Here is a 26,783-nt window from a genome sequence, read left to right as displayed (position 1 = left end):
CTCCATTTCCCTTCAGAAAAGGGCAGGCCTCCCAGGGATACCAACTGAACACGGCATACATGTTACAATAAGATCAGGTACATCCCCTCATAATGAGGCAAGCCAGAAGGAGTAAAATGTCCCAAGAGCAGGCAAAAGAGTCAGAGACAGCCCCTAAACCCAGTTAGGAGTCCAACAAGAAAAACAAGCCACACAACCATAACATATATGTAGAAAACCTAACTCAGACCCTTACAGGCTCCCTGATGGTCACTTCAGTCTCTGAGCCTCTATGATCCTGCTTAGCTGATTCTGTGGGCTGTGTTCTTGTGGTATCCTCAACACCTCTGGCTCCTACAATCCTTCCTCCCTCTCTTCCTTTTAAATTGAGACAAGATCTCCCTATCTTGTCCAAATGGCCTCCAATTCCTGGGATCAAGTGACCCATTCCCTCTTGAGTAGCTGGGCCCAGAAGCATGTGCTGATGTCTGTGCCTGGCTGCTTGTTTTTTTCATTTTTTCCCCTTACAAAAAAGGTAGGATATTATCAAGGTTACTTCACACCTTGTTTTTTCCACCTTCCTGAATGGACATTATTAAGTCTTGTTTGATTCCATTTACCATCAAATGACCAGTCTCTTAATTGTCAACACAATTCTAGTTGTGTGACAGGGGATAATGGTGGGGTGGAGGGTGGGGGGTGAGAGGTGGGGTGGGGGTGGGGTGGGGGGTGGAGCTTCCTTCTTTGAGGTTGATGACTTGCTTCCAGCCAGCTAGACTGGCTTAGACCATGGATCCTTGCTGGGCTGGGCACACAAGGCCACACAGGACATAGTCTTGGTGTTAGGAGTTGGTAGGAAAGCTGTAAGTCCCCAGGAGGAGTGCTTCATGAGAAGCAAGTGGTCCCTTTGTCTTGTTCCCTGTTCTGTGTGAGAGGTTGGGCTGGGCCTTAGGACCTGCAATGGCTTTCCTAATCCTCATTGTTCCTTCAGAGTAGCCAACCCTACAGAAGTTCTGGGCTTACCATGGGACACTTCTACTCAGAAGGGACAACCCTAGATATAGAAACCCTGGAGGGAAACTGGGAATGACCTTGGAGTCCTAAGTTCCCTCAGACCTGAGTCTACACTGCACTCACTTGGAAGCCTACAGAGCTTCTAAGAACATCATTGCTTCGGACAGTAAGTGAAATGAAGCAGCGGAACATTAGATGGCACACGGTAACTCCCAGAACACCTTGCTTTCCCCAGTGGAAGTGGGTCAAACAGGAAGTCTCACCTCTTTTTTTTTTTTTTGAAGATTTATTTATTATGCATACCATGTTCTGCCTGCATGTACACCTGCAGGCCAGAAGAGAGCACCAGATCTCATTACAGATGGTTGTGAGCCACCATGTGGTTGCTGGGAATTGAACTCAGGACCTCTGGAAGAGCAGCCAGTGCTCTTAACCACTGAGCCATCTCTCCAGCCCGAAGTCTCACCTCGGAAGGACGTTTCCAGAATGTATGGGATCAACTAACATGTTAATATAATATACCTGACAAATGAAAAGTGTTCACAGCCTTTAATGCTATCTTGTTTACTTTCAACAGTGTTTCATTCTAAGTGTTTCATGTGAAGGTTTCATCAGTTATAGCTTTCTGTACAGGTGTATTGAGCATTTTTATATGGAATACATTTGCTTATAACAACCCTCACTGTAAAGCATTCTACTAGTGCTGTGGAAATGACAAGTGCGGACAGGTTATCTACGATGTCGATTTGGGATTGTAATAGGAATGGTATGAAGTATTTGCTATGAAAGGGGGCTTGTTGTTTGGCAGGCGTGAGAAAGGCTACTCTAGGGGGAAAATGAGCTTTTAAAAAGATGTGATAAATTTCAGGCAACTTTCCTTCAGAGCTCTAGAGCAAATCTAGAGCAGTCAGCCCGGTGGCTTATGGGTAAATCTATACCCATATATTGTAGTGTTCCCATGAAAGTTCTGGCAAACCCCTAAGCATGGAAGGGCTTGCCTGTCCCCACGAGTGAATGTGGGATTACAGCAAGTTTCCAGCTGGATTAGTTCGCATCCGAGCTTGTGCAGGACATGACAACCAAGTAGGTCCTCGGAGCCCACAGAGGGTCCAGAGGAAGAAGGACCCAGAAGCACGGCGGACTCAAGCATGGTGGTCTCAAGGGCTGTGTCTGCACTGTCAATGATAGCACAGCTGGAGGACAGGAAGGTGGAGAAAACCTGCTGGCTGGGCCAGGAGCCCTGGTCTGGGGATGCAGGGAACACTCACCACCTGCGGGGGGCACCACTTGGTCCAACAGCTTCATGCTGGTCCTCTTCCAGATTTTCTTGATGATGGCCCGCAGCTCCTCATTGGCTTGTTCTAGGTTCCCTGATAGAAGGAAGTGCAGACTGAAAACATCCCTGATGTGCTGGGAAGCCCCGCAAGTCACCCTGAGGCATCACATTCTGCTTCCCTTGCTGTTCTGCTCCCCAGTCTTCATATTTTCTAGTTCATTCCACTTCCAGCTTCCCTCTCTCTTTACTTTCTTTCCTTGTGACTGTCCTCTCTTGCCCTGTCCAATGCCATTCTCCTTCCTTTCTGACTCCATTGCAAGCTAGCCAAAAGTCCCCCTGAACGAAAGCCACGTTCCCTTTTGGTTAGTGCTAAAGAGCCTGATGGCGCCTGCAGACACTCACGTCTCAGCCTCGACACTGTCTGCCCTGCAGGGCAGTATCCAGGCTGATCCTGAGGCTGACATTTCACAATGACCTCTGTGGTTGTTGGAAAGAAAATGGCCCCCAAAGGGAGTGGCACTATGTGGAGGTGTGGCCTTGTTGGAGGAAGTGTGTCACTGTGAGGGTGGGCTTTGAGGTCTTTTTCTCAAGCTTCACTCAGCGTGACAGTCAGTTAACTCCCTGTTGCCTGCAAGATGTAGCACTCTCAACTCCAGCACCACATCTGTCTGCACGCCACCATGCTCCCCTTCATGATCATAATGGGCTGAACCTCTGAAACTGTAAGCGAGCCACCTCGATGAAATGTTTTCTTCATGAGAGTTGCCGTGATCATGGTGTCTCTTCACAGTGATGGTAAACCCTAACTAAGACAACCTCCTTGTGCAGCTGCAGGAAATGGAGAGGTTTTGCGGGAAGGACGGTCCACTCCTCCTGCACACATACACAACACGGGGGCACATATGTGTCCAAAGGATCTCCGATGAGTCCCCCAGGGAAGGAAGTGCAGAAATCTAACAGTGGAGGCAGAAACCCGAAGGCCTCTGCTCTGGTAGTTTAGACTTCATTAGACGCATGCTGCCTCAGACACTAGTCTCACACTGGTGGAGAAGCAAAGCTAAAAAGCAGTTGCAAGAAAGGGTGTGCTAGACAGAGTTCTAGGGTCCTCCCAAGGATAGCTGCCCTTCACTACCAGTGTGCACGCACTGTGAAATCCCACGGAGTGAGAATATGATACATGGTACTCCTGTGATTGATGATGTCACACAGCACCTACAACCTGACCAAAGGGAAACAATGCTGATGACCTAACCACAGGAGCCCATTAAAAGTCCAGAATTCATATGTATATGTAACTATACTTTGTTCACTGTATATGTACTAAAAAGATTATTTTACAGGAAGTCTAGTACGTTCTCTGGCTGGAAGCAGAAGAGTAAGTAGGACACGTGGGCCCTGACAGGCCCAGATAAATGAATACTGTGTACTGAGCAAAGGTAGCAGTCTCTGGGGGCTAAGAGTCATCCCCAGCTGACTGGGGGCTCGCAGGGAAGGAGGGCCCACACACCAACAGGAGTGGGAGGAGAATTTCAGTCACAGTCTGAATGTGCTTGGGGGATTTTCCCCTGGCTTAATTAGTGTACTGAGTTTGACCTTGGGAGTCCCTGAGCAGATTGCCCCCACTTCTCCATAGCTGGACTTCTGATAGAACTGTGAGCTAGTAACTGAGTGCTCTTTGAAGCTGTGAAGTTTATGGGGTTTGCACTGGGAAGAGGATATGGCTGGAAGTAACATTTATCATATGGGAAGTGATGGTGAACAGCGTGAGCGACAGGGTCAGACTGCCTGAGTTCAAACCCAGCTCTGGATTGGTACATGGGAGCAAGCAGAGGCACTCAGGAGGAGTGAATGATGGCTCCTGAACATGTTGAGCATCAAATTTAAACTGAAGTTAAAGCCAGTCCTGGGCTTTGTTGGACTCCTGGGCAGTCCAACATGCTTTCAGTTCCCTTCATTGGAGGTTGTTCATAGCTTCCTTTTTGTTTGTTTTCTGAAACAAGAGCTTATTATGTATCCATGATTTGCCTCAAACACATAATCTTCCTGCATTGGGCTTTCAAATGCTGGGATTACAGATATGTACCACCATTCTGGACTTAGTGGTTTCTGACACATGCAGTCAAAGAATCCTGACTACAACAAAGTGCAAATGAACTTATCTTATATATTGGGTTGAAAGGAGTACCCCCAAACTCACATCTACTTGAAAACTCAGAAGGTGAATTTATTTAGTGTGGTAGTTAGAGTGTAACTGGCCCTCATAATCTCATAGGGAACAGCACTATTAGTAGGTGTGGCCTTGTTGGAGAAAGTGTGTTACTGTGGGGGCGGGCTTTGAGGTCTCCTTTGCTCAAGTTTCACTCAGTGTGACACTCAGTTCACTTCCTGTTGCCTGCAGATCAAGATGTATTACTCTCAGTTCCTTCTCCAGCACCATGTCTGCCTGTAGGCCACCATGTTTCACCATGATGATAGTGGACTAAACTTCTGGAATTGTAAGCTATCACCTCAATTAAATGTTTTCTTTGTAAGAGTTGCTGTAGTCATGGTGTCTCTTCACAGTAATAGAAACCCTAGCTAAGACAGAGGTTGGTACTGGGAGTGGGGGTATTGTTGTGATAAGCCTGACCATGCTTTTGTTTAAGGGAATACAGACATTGGGATTGTGGACTAGAAATGCAGCTGAATGCTTTAAGTACTACTTAGTGGGTCATCCTAGTAGGAACATGGAAGACAGTTTGATGAACTGTTGGGGCCTGGCTCAAGAAGTTTCAGAGGAGAATAATTTTAGTATGTTGGCTAAAGATTGTTCTTGTGATATTTTGGTGAAGAATGTGGCTGTTTTTGCCCTTGTCAAAAAGTCTGCCTGCAGCTAAACTGAAAAGTTTTGGATTAATTCCCTTGGCAGAGGAAATCTCAAAACAGCTAGTATAGATTCTGTAATGTGGTTATTAGTGTGAACTCTAATGAAGATTTATAATGGAAAGAAACAAGCTGAGCAAGTAAAAATATAAAGTGTACAATTTGAGGATTAAAAGAGCACCAGGAAGTGGAATGGAACTGTCTTAAATTCAAGGAGACAAACAGATTAAGTAATGGAATAAAGGGAGTGGTGACCTCAGGACAAGATTCCACCCAGCTAAGTTTCCAACTTGTGAAAAGGAATTAAAGAAAAGCTTAGATCCAGGTGTGGTAGTGTATGCCTTTAATGCCAGTACTCAGAAGGCAGAGACTGGTGGATCTCTAAGTTTGAGGCCATCCTGGTCTACAGACCAAGTTCCAGAATAGCCAAGTTCAGGCAGTGAAGGAAACCATGGAAAGCAGGAAGCTGATGAAGATGTAATTGAATAAGGGGGCCATGTTCTAGCCCATGTAAGCAGCAGAACTTGGCAGGTTCAGCCACACAGTTCTGGCTTTAGAGTCAAGGAGCAGCTAAGGAAAGCCACTGAGACCAGGCTTGTGTCAGGGGTGTCCCTAAATGGAGGCCTAGCGAGGCCATTGTATGAAGCTGTGAAGAAGCCTAGATTGCCTTGGAGACCCCAAGATATTAGAGATGCCAGAGTTGTGGGGTACCTGCTGAGGAAAGCTGCTAACAGGGAGTGGAACCAGCCCAAGAGAGAGAAGTGTGTTGCAGTCAACAAAGTTGAAAGGAGTTGGAGATCTGAAGAGCATTTTGACATCTGACATAGAGATGCAAGGTTTAGAGTTTTCCCAGCTGGCTTTCGGTCTTGTTTTGGTCCAGTATTTCCTCACTACACTCCCTTCCCTATGTTTTGGAATAGTAATGTATATCCTGTGCCATTATGTTGGAAGTAATGTGGTCTGTTTTTTATTTTGATTTTTTTGTGCCACAATTTATTTATCCATTCTTCAGTTGAAGGGCATCTAGGTTGTTTCCAGGTTTTAGCTATTACAAACAAAGTTTAGTCCACTATCATCATGGTGAAACATGGTGGCCTACAGGCAGACATGGTGCTGGAGAAGGAACTGAGAGTAATACATCTTGATCTGCAGGCAACAGGAAGTGAACTGAGTGTCACACTGAGTGAAACTTGAGCAAAGGAGACCTCAAAGCCTCAAAGTTATATTTGGATCAATATAAACATAGCTGAGCAAGTGCTCTTGTGGTATGATTGAGCATTTCTTGGTTATATGCCCAAGAGTGGTATAGCTGGATCTTGGGGGAGATTGATTCCCAATATTCTAAGAAAGTGCCATATTGATTTCCAAAGTGGTTGTACAAGCTTGCATTCCCACCAGCAGTGGAGGAGAGTTCCCCTAGTTCCACATCCTCTCCAGCATAAAGTGTTTTCAGTGTTTTTGATCTTAGCCATTCTGACAGGCGTAAGGTGGTATCTCAGAGTTGTTTTGATTTGCATTTCCCTGATGATTAGGGATGTTGAGCAATTCCTTAAATGTCTTTCAGCCATTTGAGTTTCCTCTGTTGAGAATTCTCTGTTTAGTTCTATAGCCCATTTCTTAAAACAATCCCTGACTTCAAGCTCTACTATAGAGCTACAGTAATAAAAACAGCTTGGTATTGGCATAAAAACCGACATGTGGACCAATGGAATCGAATTGAAGACCCTGACATTAACCCACACACCTATGAACATATAATTTTTGACAAAGAAGCCAAAAGTATACAATGGAAAAAAGAAAGCATCTTCAACAAATGGTGCTGGCATAACTGGATATCAGCGTGTAGAAGGCTGCAAATAGATCCATATCTGTCACCATGCACAAAACTTAAGTCCAAGTGGATCAAGAACCTCAACATAAATCCAGCTACTCTGAACCTGCTAGAAGAGAAAGTAGGAAGTAGTCTTGAATGCATTGGCATAGGAAACCACTTCCTAAATATAACACCAGTAGCACAGACACTGAGAGAAACAATCAATCAATGGGACCTCTTGAAACTGAGAAGCTTTTGTAGAGCAAAGGATATGGTCAACAAGGCAAAGCGACAGCCTACAGAATGGGAAAAGATCTTCACCAACCCCACATCTGACAGAGGACTGATATCCAGAATATATAAGGAACTCAAGAAATTATTTTGATTTTTTTAAAAAGATTTATTTATTATGTATACAGTGTCCTGCCTGCATGTATACCTTAACACCAGAAGAGGGCACCAGATGTCATTATAGATGGTTGTGAGCCACCATGTTGTTGCTGGGAATTGAACTCAGGACCTCTGCAAGAACAGTTACTTCTCTTAACCTCTGAGCCATCTCTCCAGTCCCTTATTTTGATTTTATAGGGGATTATAGTTAAGAGAATGTATGGCTCTCAGAAGAGACTTTGAACTTTAAAACATTGTTGAGACTATGATTATACTATGGGGACTTTTGAAGTTGGACTAAATGTATTTTGCGTTATGATATGGTTACAAGTTTATGGGGGCCAGGGAGTGTAATGTGGTAGTTTGGATGTTATTGGCACCCATAAGTTCATAGGGAGAGGGACTATTAGTAGGTGTGGTCTTGTTGGAGGAAGTGTGTCACTGTGGGGATGGGTGTTGAGGTCTCCTTTGCTTAAGCTTTGCTCAGTGTGAAACTCGGCCCATTTCTTGTTACCTTTGGATCAAGATGTAGAATTCTCAGCTCCTTCTCCAGAACCATGTCTGCCTGCATTGCTGCCATGTCCCATCATGATGATAATGGACTGAACCTCTGATCTGTAAGCCACCCCAATTAAATGTTTTCCTTTTTTAAGAGTTGCTGTGGTTATGGTGTCTCTTCACAGCAATAGAAGCCCTAACTAAGATATCTAGAAACAGGGTCTTCACAGAGATAACTAGTAAAGTCATGATGTGTTACAGTAGACCACCTATCCAATGTGATTGGTGACATTAAGGCAGCAAGAAGAAAAGACCAGAGGCACACAGACTAGGTCATACTGTGAAGAGTGGTAGATACTGAGGGATGGAGCGAGGTACTTGAGACCACCCCGAAGACAGAGAGATGCTGTGGATATTGCTCTATATAAATAAAACACTGATGGCCAGTGACCAGACAGGAAGTATAGGTGGGACAAGGAGAGAGGAGGATTGGGGAAACAGGAAGAAGGGGGGGGGGACACTGCAGCCACCACCAGGACAAGCAGCATGTAAAGACACCGGTAAGCCACAAGTGACGTGGCAAGGTATAGATTTATAAAAATGGGTTAATTTGAGATATAAAAACAGTTAGCAAGAAGCCTGCCACGGCCATACAGTTTATAAGTAATATAAGTGTCTGAGTGATTATTTTATACGTGGACTGTGGGACTGCGGGGCTTGGTGGAACCTGGAGAGAAGCCCTCCAGCAACAGAGAGAGATGTGGAACCCATTCTCTCCCAACGCCTCTAGAAAGAACCAGCCTGCTAACACCTTACTTTGGATGGTTCCTCTCTTAAATTGTGAGAGGAACCAAATTTGTGATCATTTAGTCAGACCTACAGAACAAATGTATATTCCAAAGGATCCTACATATTTTTAGGCCTTCTTTTATTTCAATAACAACCCAATGTAACTGTGGAATTTCACCAGTAATTGTTTCATATTGTATACATTTTATTTTTATTGTTCTGTTTTCAGTGTTGGAGTCTGAATCTTGGGCCTTGTGCATGCTAGGCACCTTCTCTACCACTACATTCCAATCCCTAATTTAAAGTTAGTATCTTTTTCTTTTAGTGTTCCAATAAAAAAAAATCTTATTCAGCTTGATACTTGGCTTGGGATGAGGTTTCTGGTTCTCAAGGTACATGTTATTTTTTTTTTTTTTCTAGTTACTTCCACTTTTTACAAATGCTTGAAGGGCAAGTGAAGACTGATCGGTCTTATCACGATAAATGTTGGTGTTTTCCCCCATTTCTTGTCTGAGTGTGGTGTTGACTCTGGTCTTATGTAACAAGTTCATAGAAGGCCTGTTTTGGATGAAGGCTCGGCCTCGAATACTGGGGAATTAAATGCCCGTGGTGACTGTTCCCAAGAGCCTTTATATTTAAGAGTTTATCTTTAATTCTTAATTAACTGGATGTCCCACTGGCTGGCTTCTCTCCCCAGGAATTCCCATTTGCCGACAGCGGTTCTCTGTGATGGAGCGTCTGGCAGCCCCCTCCGGGGCTGGCGTTATTTCACTGAGATCTGCTTTGCCTGCGCAGTGCATCTTCGGCACCGCTAAATCTTGGCTTCCATGCACAAGTGCTTTTTAGTCCTTCCTGGAGCCAAAACCTGCATTATTAATTCATAGTAAGCTTTAAGTATCACAACACATCCCTTCTAGTAGTCATTCTGTCTTTTCTCCTTGGAAAAGGAAGCCCTTCCCTTGGAAGAGAAAGGAAATAATATTTACTGTAGAAAATTTGGAAAGGCCGGAGCTGAAAAAAGGCCCCGTGACACAGTGATATTCAATATTAGTATTAATATGTCAGCAGACATTCTTCTAGTTTTGTCTGTTATGTACACATGTGCATTAAGTGTGTACTGAATTCTCTCTCATCAAAATCTCTCATTAGGCCTGTTTATACCTACCCTAGATTCAAGTTTTGCACTAACTACTAATGGCATCCCCCCTCCCCCCTTTTCTTTTTAGTTTACCGGGAGAATTTGATCCATTTTTATTTTGCAAAGGTTGGCTGACCTGTCTCCCTGCCCTGTCTCTTGCACGATTGGTTCTTGGTTCTTTCATGTCTGTTACTCTCTGGAAGAATGCAACTAAAGAAGGCAACTCTCTGGGAGACCCTGTGAAGTAAACGCCAGATGCCACCGACTCTCATTATTTCACAAGATGGAAAGTGAAGCAGGGCCGTAAGTAGTTACACATGCTGTGCCCCATCGTGTGTGATGCCCAGTGCCCTTCCACCGCACCAAGGACACTGGCTGGAAGCCTGGGGCTCTCAGGTTGTACTTGTGGTGTCAAACTTTAGTTCATACACGAGAAGTCTATGCAGCTATCTCTAAACACAGGTTCCCAAGCTCAGACACGTGGAGTCACAGATGCAGCATGTGCTTAGAGTTAGCCTTTCCAGCAGCTCATGGCTCTGAGGCACTTAAGCTGGGTCTTGGGGAGCAGCAGCGTCTTCTGGGGTGTGTCCACGAAGCCTATCCCAGAGCAGTTCAAAGTACTTCTCAGTGACATGACAACAGATGCCTCCGCCTGGACTGCTTCTAACAGCTCTTGGCTCCTCTATTGTGAGCAGACTGAGGGGGTACAGCCTGAGTAGTGTACCATACATGGGATCATAATCCTTAGCCACTGCAGGTAATGACCTCTATTTACCACAGGCACTGCTTGTCACTGTCACTTTCCCAACACAGGTCCTTTTAACTTCAAAAGAGAACTGACTATTTGGGAGACATGCCTGCTGCTAATACAAGTCCATTGGTATGGAGCTTGTCCTGCTCTGAGTAGCAACCATCTCTTCTGTGTCTTGCATTAAACATTCAGTCCTCAGGAGGCTACCAGGGCAATTTCTAGGGTTTGATGGAAGAGGAAAGTTCAAAATAAATAAGCTATGGCAAGGGGGCCATTTAGGAACCAAAGAAAATGTAAGCGTTCCAGTGGGGATGCTAGACCTTCCTCGGCACCCTCCCACCAGTGGTCTATGAGAGCCATTACCTTCTGTTTTGATCCTCAGGGCTGTTCTGACTAGGGCAAACAGGGTAGCATTGAACATGACCGTCCCATCGCTGTTCAGAGGCATGTTCATGGACACCAGGCGCTGGAGGGAAAAGGAGACTAAATCAGTGACAAGGACAGGCGGTTCTTAGAGGCTCTGCACAACCATTGTGGCATGGAGGTTGGGAGGTCCCTAGAAACCTGGATGGGTGCGGTTGGGAATGGGAGGGGTTTGCATGTGGTCACCAGAATGTTTTCAAAGCTTTTCCAGGGAGAAACTAGGCTTTGTGTAAATACTCCTGGGCCTCCACCTTCCTTAGACCCTTGCTTTCACAAGGGCTCTTTCCTGCCCTGTGCTCAGGACTACAGTCACAGTTATGCTCTCTAAGAGCAGCAAGAACAGCCACCTGCCTTCCAGACAGAATTATCCAACTCCAAAGAAAAGGACTATGAGGCAGCTCTATGAGGATAGAGTACCCTTTCTCTGCATATAGACACATTTATCTCTACTTCAGTCCTGATCCCAAATTCACTCACCCAAACAGGGTTTCATTGCTCTCCACCCCCAAAACATGCTCCCTTGGCCTTCTCCTCCCTTGGTGAGCCAGCAGCACACAGAGACCATTGGAAGAAAGAACGCTATGATGCCCACTGTGGATGGCAGTGATGTCACCCCTCAGACCACATGGGGTCTTCCTGGGGATATTTTGCCAAGGGTTGTACTTCTCCTGAGTGAATGCATCACTTTGATTCTTGTAGAAACCAAGTTAGAAAGCTTCAGTCCTGGCTCTTGGCCCTAACAGGCCCATGTAGAGGTCATGACCTGTACACTCCAGTTCCCTATGGCCTGTTTGATCTTACATTTGATTGGTACTTCTTACAGCTTGAATCTCAAATGTTACCCAAAGGCCATGCCATAAAGGCTCAGTTTCCAGCCTCAGTACTCTTGGGAAGTGGTGGACCCTTCAGTATGTGGGGCTTAGTAGGAAGAAGCTACAGGAAACCATGCCCTTGAGCAGGGTATTGGGATCTTTGTCTCTCTTTCTCCCTCTCTGCTTCTGAGGTAAAGAGGCCCTGAGGTGAGTGGTCCTCTTCCACAACTCCACATTCCAAAGCTGCCACAGACCTGAAGCACAGATTGAAGCCTCCAAAACTGTGAGCCAAAAGAAACTTGTTTACAGGTTGAGCAACTCAGATATTTGTTACAGCACCAGAAAGCAGAATGACAGACGGTTCCCCTTTCTCATATTTTCAGGATCACTGGAAATCTCCTGAAGTTCTTTTTGGAATAAAGTGGGGGTACTGATGAGGGAAATCTGACTACCACAGAGCATAAGTAAAAGTGTCAGGCTTCCTAAACTCTGTTGTCCACAAATGGATTATCTGAGGAGTTCAATCATTGGCTGTTCGTGTTTCTTCCTCTATATGGCCAGGCTCTCTGCCATTGCTTTGCCCAGCTCTTTCTGAGCTCATCAGGATTCTCTCTGGAAGCACAGATGGGGAGAATGGGGGCAGGATGGTGACTGAATGAGGGGGTGCTTCTCAGCAGTTACTGGGCCACATGGCAGGATCTAGAGCAGGTTTTAAGGGTCCCTACTCTCAAGGTCAATCAGAGGCTGTGTTTATCAGAGCCCAATGTGTTTGTCCCAACCAGTTTTGGATCACAGATTCACTTAGGAATTTGATAAAAATGGAAGATCCTTGTCTGGGTATTTTGTATTTTGGTAGTTTGTATTTTGGTGATGAGACATCACTTGTGGCCTCTCTAATGGTTTTTGGACTTCATGTCAAAGTTTCTAACCCATCACCCTAGGTGAGGAGGGTCATCTGATACCTGGGCCGTACAGCCTGATGGCTGAATAAACCCTTTATTTAGTTAGGATGTCTGTTTCCCTCACTGGGACACAAGATATTCACTGTGATGTTGTTCTTTTATAGCCTTGGGACTTTGGATCTTGAAGGGTCCTTAAAATAGAAACTGGCTCACATTTGTTTCTTTAAATACCTAAAATATCTTTATTCCCTTAATAATCACAAAGACAAACAGCTATCTAGCATTCCATATTTATCCCTTCCCCCCAAGGAACCCAGATCATTTCTTACTTTGCAGGCCACACGGTGAGGACACAACTTCCCAAAACCCAAGGGGGGCTGAATTCGACGGAGGAGGGTCACCACATCCAAGTGTTTGATCCGACCCCTAGAGAAGGAAGGAGAGAAGGAAAGGCCATCAGAAGGCCAGGACTCATGTACTGGGGTGGGGCCAGATGTAGGGGCATTCCCTGCAGGGCTGCCTGAAGGCCCTGAGCAGTGCAGAGATACATGATATCACTGCAAACCCAGGACGCATGTTACAGTTTTCATCACAGAAGAGGTTTGCTAGCGTTGTGCTCCAGGTAGAAGGGATTCTGGAAGTGCAATTAAATCCCAGTATGCATTTGTTGCTCAATCGACTAACCATTTGGCCAGAAGGCATTTAGGGATAGTCAGATAACAGTTATGGGTAGAAGAGAATTTCCACAAACCTGAGGTCAAGGTGGAGCAGAAGTCTACATAACCCTACATGACCCAATGTAAGTGTTAATAGTTCCATCTGACACTAGAGTCTTACTTTTCCATTCAACTGATATGTTCCCCAGCTTTGTGAACGGTACTTGGTCTCCTCTTGCTGGCCCTTGACCCTTCACTCTGGGTCTGATACATTTCAGGGTTTTCAGTTAGTACACACAATGTTGACCCATCTTGGGTCTCTTCTACAGGTCATTCAACCCCCCTCTCAGCTTGGAGGGTTGGGGGTCTCCCTCTAGGAACTTACTTGGCTTCAGGGTCATACTCGGCCCAGATCCTTTTGAATTCATCCAGATGATGAGGACCAAGGATAGACCAATCCCTCGTCAGGTAGTCAAAGTTGTCCATGATAACGGCTACGAAGAGGTTGATGATCTGCAGGAAATAGTTGGTACTCTAAGAGGCTTGCCAAAACTTACACATTTGCTGCCCAAGCCTACTTCACCAGTCAGTGCCCAGGCAAGTCATAAGCTAATGTTTCTACGTATCAGCAATATGTTAGCATTTAGGATGCTAACTGCTAGAATTTGGGTCTCTCGGACATGAGTTCAACACTATTCCCCTGAGCACTGTGAGGGATGAACACTACATGTAGACAGAACAGCTTCCTTTGTACCAAGTTACTAGGGACAGAGAGGGGCTTTGTCTGGTCATCTTTCCCTCACTCATGAGCAAGGTATCAGAGACATACAAGTTCATGCAGAGCTTCCACACATCTCTGTCTTCTAGAACAATGCTACTCAGACAAGAGCCATGCATGGACCAGATGGAGTCTGGCTGAGTTGCTCTGCATCAAGGCTTCTGGTCCTTCTCAGGGGTGTGAGATATCTCTACTAATTCAGTCTTCCCAAGTCAGCTCTTTTGCTGGGATTGCCCTGACACCACGCTGCCCCGAAACTGCCCCCCCCCATCTCTGTGCTGTTGAGGCCCGCCTCAGCTTACCAGGAAGGCACAGAGCATGTAGAAGCTGATGAAGTAGAAGACAGCAAAGCTGCTACCACAGGGCGTCTCCCCCTCCGTGCTGTTGCTGGGCTCAGACTCGGGGGCACACTTCTTGCCTGGCATACAGGCCAGCATGATATCCTGCCAGGCTTCCCCGGTGGCACACCTAGACAAGAGAGGCGAGAGAGTCCAACCTCAGCTGGCCACTCTCACCCACGCAGGCAAGGCTCCCTCAGCCTCACCTTCCAGGAGGAATTGCTAAAAAGGAATTGAGCATTCGGTGTTCACTGGTCGCTGATGATGTTCATTAAATATGGCAATATAGAGCAGCGTTTTGAATGTTTTAAAACACACAGGGAGTTTCTGAAAACTTGTTCTTTTATCTATATAAAGTTTTTAGACGTAGGCATGTAGACATATTTCAGCTGTAGATCATTTTCACTGCCACACAGGAGTACCCTCCATGAGTGCTTTGAAACACCCGCCCTTGCTACGGGAGTGGGTTTTTCAGAAAGACTGTCTTTGCTGTCACAGGGAACACTGCAGTAAGCATGCCGGTCCATGTCTCGGGTGTCTGCTTAGAAATGGAATGACCAAGTGGAGATGCTTCATGTCTTCATGTTTACCAGGTAGCACTTGTCCGGTTTAGACTAGTGCCATCTGGTCACTGCAGACACATCCGCTCTGGGAGTTAGTGAATTGTGAAGAATGCTCCTCAGATGATGGTGTGGGATGATATCTCACTGCTATTTCAATTTGGCTTTTCTAGGCCAGCCTGGGCTACATGAGGTCCTATCTCAAAAAGAAATAAAATAAGTATCTTTCTTAAAAAAATGGCTTTAAAATGCTTAGTGGATTGGGAGTTTTGATTTTGCCTCCTCTTGACTGGATGCTCATGACTTTGCTCCGCTGACTCATGGGTTGTGTATCTTCTTGTTTATTCAAGGAGTTCTTGGTATTTTTTACATTAATTCCTTTGTTAGTTACAGTCACTACAAATGTCTCATTCCAGATATGGCTTGTCTCTAACTTAATTCATTTGAATTGTAACACATTCAAATTTTTATATATATTTGCTCTCTTTGGAGCACTACCCCTGGCGAGGCTCTAAACCCAGGTCCTCATACTCTCAAGGCAGAGATTTTACCCACTCAGCCATTGCCCCAGCCCAGCCTTCTCATATTATTGCACTGGATAGAACTTTCAACAAAATATTGACTAGAAAAAGTGATAGCATATGTCTATTGTATTTACTAACTGGTTATCTCAAGCTGGCCATTTTCTTGGTGGCTCTCCCACCTCACTGATCCTACCCATTGTCATAAAACTGATTTGATTGCATTTTCTACCTGAATTAGCCTTTGTCTTCAGATGGCAGCACCCCACATTGTAGTGTTTGTGACTTCTTGCTTCTGTCTTTTAAAAAATCGGTACTAGTTCATCTTCTCGGCTGAGTGGAGGTAGAGGCGGAGGGTTCCCGCCTCTTTCTATTCCTGAGAGTTTGGGTGACTCAGAATGATTTAGCCCTCGATCACAGATGAAAACACATCAGCGTGGGCCTTGCAGAGGCTGTGATTTTTGACAACTTTTTCAGTATCCATTGTAGTTAATGCTACTCATTTATTGAGAGCATTTCAGTGTTAAAATTAGCACTCATCTGCACCTGGCAGGGAAGGCTACCCCCTCTGATACGCCAGAACTAAAGGGCTGTGCTCACTTTGATTTATGTGAGTGGCAGTCCAGAAAACTATACTCAGCGACATTTTTTCAAAGAATAATTTGTTCTTGAAATTTGTAGTTTCTTGATTTATCAATGCTTTTACAATTAATACTTGTTTTTTCTAAAAGAAAAAAAAATACTATCAAGATCAATTTCTTGCTGTATGTATGGTCTTCCACTGGAGCAAACTTTTTCTTCTTAACAAAATTTTTATAGTCCATATTTTCCTAGATAAAAGCATGTCCTTCAGCTGGGTGTGGTGGCACATACCTTTAATCCCAGCACTTCTGAGACAGAGACAGAGGCAGGCAGATCTCCTCGAGTCTGAGGCTAGGCTAGTTTACATAATGAGTTCCAGACCAGCCAGGAATAGGCATAGAGACCCTGACTTAAAATAATAAGAACAATAATAAAGCGCCTACTTCATTTAGATTCCCGTAAAGATGGCATGCGTTTGTTCCCAGCACTTCCTGTGTCAGTGTTGACCTTTGTCATCACTTGCTTCTTTCTACAGGTCCGACCTTATTTTGCAAACTCTCATTTTGACTGGCTTTGGTCGGTAGCAGAAATAGAAGGATGGTCTTAGGGAGAACAACTCCATCACTTGGCAGCTGATTCCTGGCTCCCCTGGCCTTATTCCTTTTCTGGTGTGGTTTGGCACCTTGCTTTTTCCTTTTGTTTTTAGTACATGATTTCCCCTGAAGCAACAGGCCAGTGTTAGTGTTGCAGGACACCTGAGGGAGGCAGGATTCAGAGTCCTGGGTGCTCTGGTCCTGAGTATCTTCACATTCTTTGTGGGCCTTTTCACAAAATATTGGTGGAGATCATCTTTAAGAGACTGGAAGGTTTGTGTATCTTGCCAGCTTTGGGGGGGCGGGGTTCAGGTAATGAGACAGTCAGGAATATCCTTCTGCCTTTCCCCCAAAGCAACCACATGCTAAGATACAAGCAACCCAGAGTAGGATTTGCTTCTGCTTTTTTCCCGTGCACACGGGTCCATAGGAACAGGGAGACCCATTGCTCGGTGGAGGCAAACAGCCCGCTGCGGCATGCCGTTCTCGCATTTACTCAGCGCACAGCCCTCCCAACCTTCACCTGAGAGCCAGAGGCCACTTCTCTGGTCACACGCTTCTCACAGGAGTTACAAAGTTTGTGTTCACTGCCTGCTTAAAGAATGTCTGGCAGCCAGTGCCCAGAAAGGTGTGCAGCTTCATTCTAAAATAGCTGACCGCCTCAGAGACAAGGCAAAAATGAGGCAAAAATGGAATTCACTCACCTCTAAAAATCATTTCCACATCCATACTTATGCTACATTCCCATGCTTGGTGTTGTGCTTTCGTTTTATTAGTGTTTATATTTAATAAATGCGTATTTACTTATTGGTATTTTCAACGAATCAACTTCTAAGGATTAAAAATCTAGTTTTGTTTTTTAATTTGGCAACTTAACACTTTTATTTTCACGAGTGAACTCCTTCATCATTTGGGATTATTTTGATGTTCATTTGCCCATCTGTTTATCTCATATAACCTCCTAAGTAAGGACACTTGGACTCTCATTTTCTTTGGCATTGACCAGTCATCTCATCCTGGCTCCTGCTCCCATTGCTGAGAAGCTGTACTTCCAGTTCAAGTTTAGTAGCGGAGGTCTTAACATTTTATGTGGGGAGACTTTAAATGGGCTGGTTCTGTGTGTAATTTCTAGCCTGCTGTATTAATGTTGGGGAAGCTTTAGAACATGTTCAATTCTTTATGACTTAAATTGTGGGGGGTGCTTTCTGGGGGGATGTTGCTGAGTGCTCAAAGAGCATGTATCTTTTTGCCACTTATTGAGGACAGGTCTACAAATGACACCTCTTAACTTTGTAATTTAGATGGTCTTTCACCTATGTCAAACTATTATTTCTTTATGGACTGTATATTCAGCACTCACTGCTAGGTGTTCATTTTCTGCTTCTGTCCTATTACTATGCATATTTCCAAACAATATTGTTAAGCTTATATTGTTTGTGATTTTTTATATATTATTGGTTGATTAAACCTTTTATCAGTATCAAATCGTCCTCTTGGTTTGGTTTAATGCTTCTTACCTGGAATTTTATCTCTACAGATGTTGTGACTGCTGTACACACATGGCAAGCATTGCTGGTATTTCCATTCCCATCTCTTAATCTTCACTCTCTTTGGGTCATTTTGTTTTACTATGTCTATCACAAACATTCTAGAGTTAGAATTCTTTTTTGTTGTTTATTTTGGTTTTTTTTTTTTTTTTTTTGGAGACAGGGTTTCTCTGTGTAACAGCCCTAGCTATCCTGGAACTCGCTTTATAGACCAGGCTGGCCTCCAACTCACAGAGATCCGCCTGCCTCTGCCTCCTGAGTGCTGGGACTAAAGGCGTGCGCCACCACTGCCTGGCTAGAATTCTTAGCACCAACAGTAGAATCTTAATCTTAAAAAAAACTGTGATTATTCAATCGTATTAACTGTACAAATTAATAGGTTTCACTGTGAAATTCCTACATATGTGTGCATCATGCCCGATCTTTATTTTTAAAGAATTTAAAAATTATTTTTGGGTGTGTGTGTGCCACAGTACATGTGTGGTGGTCAAAGAACGACCTGTAAGGGTGAATCCCCTTCTACTTCGTGGGTCCTGGGGGATTAAGCTCAGGTTGTCAGTCTTGCCAGCAAGCACAATTACCCATTGAGTCATTCTGCTGATCCTAATGCTTGGCTTTTAATGGAAAAATTTAACAAGCTTCATTTTTATTATCTTTGTTTATATTATCTTTCTTCGTCTCTTTTACTTTATTCTTCTAACTGTTTCTTTATGTAAGTACCACTTTTGCCCCTCTTTTTGATAAACCATTGAAGTTTCCCCTGTTCAGGGTTTTATCTAGTGGTTTGCTTCCAGGCGGTGCTGGGAATCCAATCCAGGGCCTTGTGTTTGCCAGACAAGCACTGTACCACTGAGCTACAGGTGCTCCCCCCCATCCCTCGGCTCTGGAATGTCCACATTCAATTTCTATGTGTCTAGTTGCTGACTTTCAATAGTTAACATCTATGCTTACAAGCCCTTTCCTCCTGGGCATACAGACAGTCACACAGTCTCATCTACTAACACGGCCTCATGGTTTTTGTCCTTCATTCTGTTCATGGGCGGTGCCACACTTCTTGATTTGCATACGGAGAACCACACTTGCATTCAGGTTTAAATTCCACCTGAACACAATGATTGATGCTTTTATTGTACTGTTCAATTCAGTCTGCTGGTTTTCTGTTGTGGATTTTTTTGTATTTGTGCTAATTAAGGATATTTGTCTACAGCACCTGTTCTCAACCTGTGAGTCGTGACCCCTATGGGGGTTTGAATGACCCTTTCACAAGGGTCACCTAAGACCATCAGAAAACACAGATAATTCATAACAGTAGCAAAATTACAGTTTTGAAGTAGCAGTGAAAGTAATTTTATGGTTGGAGTCACCACAACATGAGGAACTGTATTAAAGGGTTACAGCATTAGGAAAGTTGAGAATCACTGGTCTATAGTTTCCTTTTCTTGGAGTGTCTTTGTACAGCTGGCCTAAACAAACAAACAAACAAACAAACAAACCAAACAATTGGCTTAGAAGATTTTCCCTTTCTTTAGTGTTTTGGAGTTTTTACACTTTGGAAACCTTTAAGATTTTTTTTTTAATCGCTCACATTCTAAAAGGTCAGCATAAATAAACAGTCAAGGATATTTGGAGATAAGACTGGGAGAGGATATTGCATGTAACCCAAACTACTCATGACCCCCAGGCTCCAGCCTTCTGAGTTCTGAGTGTATAGGCATGAGTCACCACCCCCTGGTAGGTTAAGGATTCTCCTGTTAACCTTTTCTGCACTTTGTAGGGCCATTGCAAACTTAAGGCTTACTTCTGGTTTAAAGTTTTGTTGGGTCAGCTCCTTGTTTTACTCTCTTCATTTCTTCTGTTCTTATCTGAAATTTCTATTATATGATAAGACTTTTCTATCTCTGCTCTCTTTGCCTTAATCTTTATTTCATACTTGATTTTTTTTGCACTTTGGTTATACAGTAAGTGAACCTCAGTTGATATTCCAGCTCATCAATACAGTTTTAGATGAACCCTTTCTGTGATATGTTTCATCTATTTAAAAATATTTTAGAAAGGAAAATAAAAATATTTTACTTTTACATTTTTCACTTCCTTCTTTGCTCCGTTTAGTAATGGCTGCTGTCGCTGTTTTTTCTACTTTGGCAGGAATGTTAGTCTTGAGCCACCCTCATAATGTGAGGTGCATTTCATTTGAAACCTTTTGGGTCTGTTACCCCCCCCCCCCCACACACACCCTGCTTCCATCCTTCCTGATGTTGGCTTCCTCAAATATTTCAGGATTATTGTCAGTTTCTCTTTGCGACTGAGAACCCAGCTGTCTGAATAAAGTCCTTTTGTGAGCTCTCTGGGGATCACAGACCAAAGGCAAAATGGGCTGAGGGGCCTGGTGGACAGCTTCTCTCTGAGGTTAGGTTCCCTGAGAGGGAGCGCTCTGCTGGGTCTTTCAGACTCCAAAGCCCTGGGGTGAGATGTCAAATGCTGCTGTCACAGCTTATGAGCATAGCAGAACTTCCCCAGAATGCAAGTCCCAGAGGGGTCAGTTCAAGCAGTGGCCCAGGAGCGGTGACCCAGATCTCCCGTCCCTTGTATCTGTTGACACTTGGATTGGAGAAGCTCCAGGCTGCTCTCACACCCTCCCTGGTCTCAAATTGTCTGGAAATGTGCTATTCTTGTCTCCTTCTTTTGTGAACTGAACCTCATCTTCTTTAGAAGTCCCCCAACACTTCTAGCTCACCCGTAACACTCTCTCGTCCTTTTCTTTTCCATCTTTGACAGTGTTATGTGTTTGTTCTTTGAAAAGGTATTTTCTGCCACTAAGAACTTTAGAAAGGGGGAGAGACCAGTGGCCAGTCTGAGGTCTGTGACCATCTCCTGCATTTATGTGTGGCATAAGCTTGCCATTGTGAAATAGCAGATTTATAATAAATAGCTTTGTGTTCTGATGGCATGTGGTTTGGGCGGCAGTGATGTCAGGCTGATATTAAGGAGACTCATCATTTTGATAAATGCATGTTGAGCTGTAATAAACTTGGGTGTGGGATCAGGTTCTGTAGGGGATGGTGGAGGTAGCATCAGCTGACAGCTTCCCCACCCTCCGCCCCATATGCTCTGGAAAAGGACCTCAAGGACCTGGAAAGCATTTGCCTCAGAGACTAGAGAAATAGTCTCATCTATCAGCCTGGGACTAGATGGAGGCTTAGAGGGGAACATCATGCAAAGCAGGAAGGTGGAAAGATGGAGGCAGATAAGGGGATCATGGTGAGCCAAGAGAACCAGAAGATGGTGGTGTAAGAGACAAACTCTGGGCAGTGTAAGAAAATGACCTTCTCAGCCACACCCATGGTGGCAGAGCTCTAAGAAGTATGGTGTCTAAAGGATGACTTGGTAAATAGATTGCAAGAGAAATTAGACATGTTACTCAAGGTCAGTGTGTTGAGGCTTGCCTATGCCCCAGTTCAGAGGCCATGCTTTTGGTGTTTAACTTTGACCCCCCAATGGCTGGGGCAGGGGACTCCCAGAAGATGTGAGTGGTGCCTTGTGGATGCACACGGAAAGTTAGTAAATGACAATGTGACTTCCTGGGCAGGAGGGGAGAAGAGGCCATTCTTTTCCTGCTCCCTTGGCTCTCCCAGGGATGGGCTATCATCTTGTAAGTGTGCGCATGTGCACCTACATCGTCAGAGACCCACCTGAAGAGCAGTAGCACAGCCTGGGGAAACGTCTGGAAGTTGTTGTTCCGATTGATCTCTGTGGTGTCGTTCAGGGCGATCTTCCCAAACACCTGAAGAAAGAGGGATTCAGGGTCCAGAGAAGGACAGCTTGCTCATCTCTAGACTCTGTCTAACAGCCTCTCTGGGACTATCTGGCCAAGCAGTCTCCAATGTGACCCAGCAGACACCTGCTGTCCCCTGATCCCTGGACCCTAGTTCCAGCACAGAAAACTTCAGGAAGAATTGTGCCCTCAGCCCACAGGAAAGGCCTCCCACCCAGGGGAAGCTGGGACTGAAGGTGGTAAAAGGATGCTGAGGTCAGGGTGCTCGCTGTAGGAACCAGGGCTCACTGCCTTCTCACCCTCGCATCTCCAGGTCTCAAATACACAGGAGATCCTTGGAATTTGCAGTGATATGGAATGGGCGGCCCAGAGCTTGGACAAGCTTTATTCCCGATGTCAGGGGCCTGCTTGTGTCTTCCCCGGCCCTCTGAACCTATGCTTCTCTGAGAAGCTGCCAATGCTGTCTCCCTGTATCTGATGTCAAGGTAGATCTTTTTTTCCTTTAAAGCACAAAAGTTTTTCTTCCCTCAGGAACTTTTAGGGATTTTATATAGGGAGCTGTTAAGGGAAGATCCTGGCTAGTATACACGCTTGGCTGGGGAGACAGTGCCTCATAGAACCTGTGCTCAGCTGGAGCTCTGAAGGGGTGGGGAAGACTCTGGGTGAGGGAACAGAGAAAGTGCACCAGGCTCCTGGGAGGCTCCTGAAAATGGCTGCCTGTTTGATGGGCAGCGCTTTCTCTTCTCTCCCCACCCCAAATCAGGCACATCAAATGTGGACAAAGGAGAGGATGCTGGTGGGACACACCCACTTTCTGCATGTCTCTGATGAGGCTGTTCTCTCCCGAGTCCCACTGCTTGATGTATGAGTGTCCTCCCACTGCAGAACCCAAGCCTGCTACTGTAAGAAAGGAGGGACCCCTGTGCTGTCTCTTGCCCATGGCCTATAGCACATCCTATTGGGGGAGTTCCAGCTCTTTGGACATTGAGTGACAGGCAGGAACAAACGTCAGAAGAGAGGCAGGAAGTGGGAAGGGGCTGCAGTGCTGGGGGCTGGGAAAAGACCAAGGAGGCAGAGTTTCTCATACCTGCATCCCAATCACTGCATAAATAAAGAACAGCATCACGATCAGAAGGGCCACATAGGGCAGGGCCTAGAAGGAAGCACAGAGGGGCCATGAGACCCAGGGGTACAGACCAGCAGGATCCTTTCCCAGAAAGCATTGCATTCCCAGTTCCACAGCGGTCAGCTGCTGTTTGTCTTAGGAGGATTGAATACCAGGGAGAGAATCTGAGAGGTGGGCTCTGGTTTCCCATTTCGTCTGTCTGTCTATCTATCTATCTATCTATCTATCTATCTATCTATCTATCTATCACTCAATCAATCATCTATCTATCCATCTGTCTACTGGGAATGGAGCTGAGGGCCTCTAACACTGAGCCCCAGTCCTAGTCCATAGTTTGGTTTTAAAAGCACGCTTCAGAGTAATGGAGGCAGCATCATATTGTTTATTGAAAACCACCAAGGAGCAGCTCCCTCAGACTACAGTTGTGTACTTGCATAAAGAAGGAAGGGGTGATGGAGATTCCACAACAAGAGCACTGTAGTCACCATGGGAAAGTGGGATCCAGTTACTTTTACAGAAATGAGCAGTGAGCACTATTATGAAAACAGTTAACAAGGAGAAATGTAAAACATTTTTACATTTCTCCTTGTTTGAATGTTGCTCCGCCCACTTCCAGCAGCTTGGACCTAGTACTTAGCTTCTCTGGACCTGTTTCCTGATCTGAATGATAACCCTTACACCTGGCAGGGGGGTGTGACATTAAAGGATCTAAGTCTCGTGACATACAGGACACAATAGCGTATACATAATTAGGTTCCACATATTTTACTCATTCAGAATATCCCCTAAACAGAGCCAGGGCCCTTCTGAGGAGGCACTGTGGGGTCTCAACACCTTTTGTGGGATCGCAGAAACCTGGCTTTCTGGCTTAGGAACTATGTTGCTCATGTACCACTAGATGGCACCAAGAGATCACACAATTTTTTAATGTATGGTGGGCTCTCTTGCTCCCTGATTAAGTCCCATTCTTCAAGGTCACTCCAGCCACTGCCCATTACAAGGAAATGTTGGGGTGTCTCAGGAGTCAAGGCAGAATCAGCCTCCCATCTTGATCCCATTAGGGCCATTCAAATCCTTAGACTCTTTCCTTCACCTTGACCTGGGAAGGGTCTTGGGGTGGGGGAGCCCCAGCTTCTCATTAGGGGTTGAGAGGCCAGCAGGGTGAATCACAGCTGGAAGAACACTGGATCTGTGTACAGCTGGGCTGCATCTCGAGGTCTTCCATCAGAGCTTTGGGTGGCACTGTCCACAGAGCTGTGAGTTTGGAAGGGGACTTCAAATAGGACAGGGAGGTCACCACCCCAGGACAACTGTCCTCTGGGTACAATCAGAACTGTGAGTACATCTGGATGGAGACAGACTCCATACCCTATTTGAACTTGACTGTCCAGGGCAGGAAACATGAAGACCTAGATGCAGGGTCTAGGGAAGTCTAAGCGTGGGTGTGTGGGAAGAGAAGCTGCCTTTTGGGTGGTGTCTGGGAAGCAGAGTCAGGAATTTCTACAGACTTTTCCCAGGAGTCCAAGTGCCCTATCAGCTTTGCTTCTCATGACACTTACAAGTAGCACTCCTCAGACTACAATCCTTCTTTCTAATACATTCTTAGGAGTGTGTTGAGCCCTGGATTTTGGAATCACAGGTCTACACGATCCTCTCTTCATTGAGAACGAGGAAAGCCAGGTGTTGTCACATGGCATCATACACTCACACAGCCAGGAAGACCAGCATGAGAACCAGCTCCAGCCACACCTGGGCCCTGTATGCTGGGCTGGAGCTGTTTGTTTCCTGGTCTGCCCTTGGTGAGGAAGCCTAGCCAAAGTGACAGTGGAGCACGATGCCCTTCCATCTCCTGGGGCAGGGGAAGTTGCCTCCCTACCGGCTTTACCAGGGGGAGGTGGTGTGGCTACCTGGAAGGACTTGATGAAGGTCCACAGCAGGGTCCGGATGCCTTCCCCACGGCTCAGCAGCTTCACCAGGCGCATGACCCGGAAGAGGCGGAAGAAGGTGATGGAGATTCGGGAGTTCTCCTCTGCGCTCTAGAACCCGTTGGCAATAGGGGGTGCAGTTAACACAGCAAGAAGGCAGGGCAGGAAGGGATCCTCTGAGAAACAGCCATTGGTCGAGAGGAGGCAGGCCAGGGTGGGGGCAGCTGCACTAGATTTGTCCCTTAGGCCCCAAGTCCTGTTTTCCGAGGTAGGAGGCCAGCACCTTCCTTTCCAGGTCGGCAGCCTATTCCAGGGTGCCTGCTAAGACACAGCCCTGGGCCCATGGCCTTGTTTCCCTACCCTCCTCTTTCCCATAATTCCTAGTTCTTCAGCTATTACAAGCTGTGGAATCTGGGCGGCCGGCCCTCCTGTGAAGGGAGAAAGCAGCCCAGAGGCTCCTATCTTGCCATTTGGGAGTTCCGCCTCGTGACTGGAACTCTGCTGTATCTAGAGGCTTCCCTTTCAGCTGTCTGAAGTTACCTCTGAGCATGCCTTGGATGCTCACTTCTCCCTGTCGGTCCTTCTCTACATGGCTGCCGGGGGGATGGTGGCAGTGGGTTGCTGTGTTATACTGGGATGCCACAGTCCCGTGCCTCACTGCAGCCTCTGGAGTTGCTGCCCTTTCATGGTCCTCAACACATGGCCTCAGAGGCTGTGACCTTCCCTAGAGGTTCACAGTCTGAAAGGGCTGTGGATGCCAGCAGGACCAGACAGGAGAGACATCCTGTGTGTGGAGTCCTAGAAAAGGCTGAGTCTGGTACATGACCACTATGGGGTGCCACTCAGGGTACCTGCTCTGTGGTCTTGGACAGAGAGAAGGAGACAGTGACATCATTGAGGTCAGGGGGAGCTGAGGTGGGATTAGAACTCCTGGGCGGCTGGGAATCTATGGCCAATGGTTCACCACTGGCTTCTTAGTCTGGAGGAGCCTGAGGGTGTGGACACGTGCCTAGCCAGGTCTCTGGGGCACAAGTGTTGCCTTTTGCCCCCATACCTGAGAACAAGAATTGGCTATGCCCTTGGCCCTCCTGCTCATGTGAGCAACTGGCTGCGTTCCAAAGCTCTGAGAGCTGCTGGGAGCCCGTCCATCTTCCCCAAAGCTAGTGCAGCCTACCCAGCCCTGCCGACAGCGGCACCCGGAGAGAAAGGACCCTAGAATTTCCTGTTATGGCTCCCATCCTAGGCACCCCTTGAAGGAGGGGTCTTACGCTGTCTGTTCTCCTGTCCCGTCCCTTTAACTTGTCCTCTTACAATACCTGGCAGTGTTTCCACATCAGGCTCTTTCTCACAGCATCAGGCCTGGAATATTCCTCAGCACTAAAGCCCCAGGGCTGGCTCCACAGGCCCTTCAGTTCTCCCTCTATGGTCTTCTGGACCGTCCCTAAGGTTGGGATGGCTTTATCTCATTTCTGTCTGGAGGGGTATATGTGATGGACTTTAGGAATATGCAAGGGGCAACAGGCTGCAGGGATGAGATATTCAACCTCCATGTCAATGACCCCAGCCAAGGGTAGGATAGTTTGGGGTAGATTTTCCAGATCAGCCCCACCCTCCATACTGGGAGTGAAAAAAGGAAGCCAGAGGGTTCTGGTTTTCAGACCCTCCAGATAGGACAAGAGTCAAAACATTTCTTACATTTTAAAATTGGAGCTATCCCAATTGCTACTAAGACTCTAGC

At 45.9% G+C, this 26,783-nt stretch overlaps 1 protein-coding gene across 20 annotated transcripts in view; it reads right to left on the bottom strand.

The window, feature by feature from the left end:
• The window catches only part of Cacna1c (calcium voltage-gated channel subunit alpha1 C), a 659,151-nt gene that overhangs the window by 19,917 nt on the left and 612,451 nt on the right, over positions 1 to 26,783 (bottom strand). For all 20 annotated transcript variants that reach the window (XM_037204209.1, XM_037204213.1, XM_037204211.1 and 17 more), the window contains 8 exons: positions 25,028 to 25,156; positions 23,082 to 23,147; positions 21,912 to 22,003; positions 14,384 to 14,549; positions 13,689 to 13,816; positions 12,977 to 13,073; positions 10,874 to 10,976; positions 2,262 to 2,363 (listed from right to left, as the gene is read on the bottom strand). In XM_037204209.1, coding sequence (XP_037060104.1) covers positions 2,262 to 2,363; positions 10,874 to 10,976; positions 12,977 to 13,073; positions 13,689 to 13,816; positions 14,384 to 14,549; positions 21,912 to 22,003; positions 23,082 to 23,147; positions 25,028 to 25,156 — 883 coding nt within the window. The remainder of the gene's footprint in view (positions 1 to 2,261; positions 2,364 to 10,873; positions 10,977 to 12,976; positions 13,074 to 13,688; positions 13,817 to 14,383; positions 14,550 to 21,911; positions 22,004 to 23,081; positions 23,148 to 25,027; positions 25,157 to 26,783) is intronic.

The sequence above is a fragment of the Peromyscus leucopus genome, chromosome 3 (genome assembly GCF_004664715.2).
Source record: "Peromyscus leucopus breed LL Stock chromosome 3, UCI_PerLeu_2.1, whole genome shotgun sequence".
Lineage (NCBI taxonomy): Eukaryota > Metazoa > Chordata > Mammalia > Rodentia > Cricetidae > Peromyscus > Peromyscus leucopus.
Note: the sequence above shows the minus strand (reverse complement) of the source record. Positions and strands in the feature narration are given on the sequence as shown.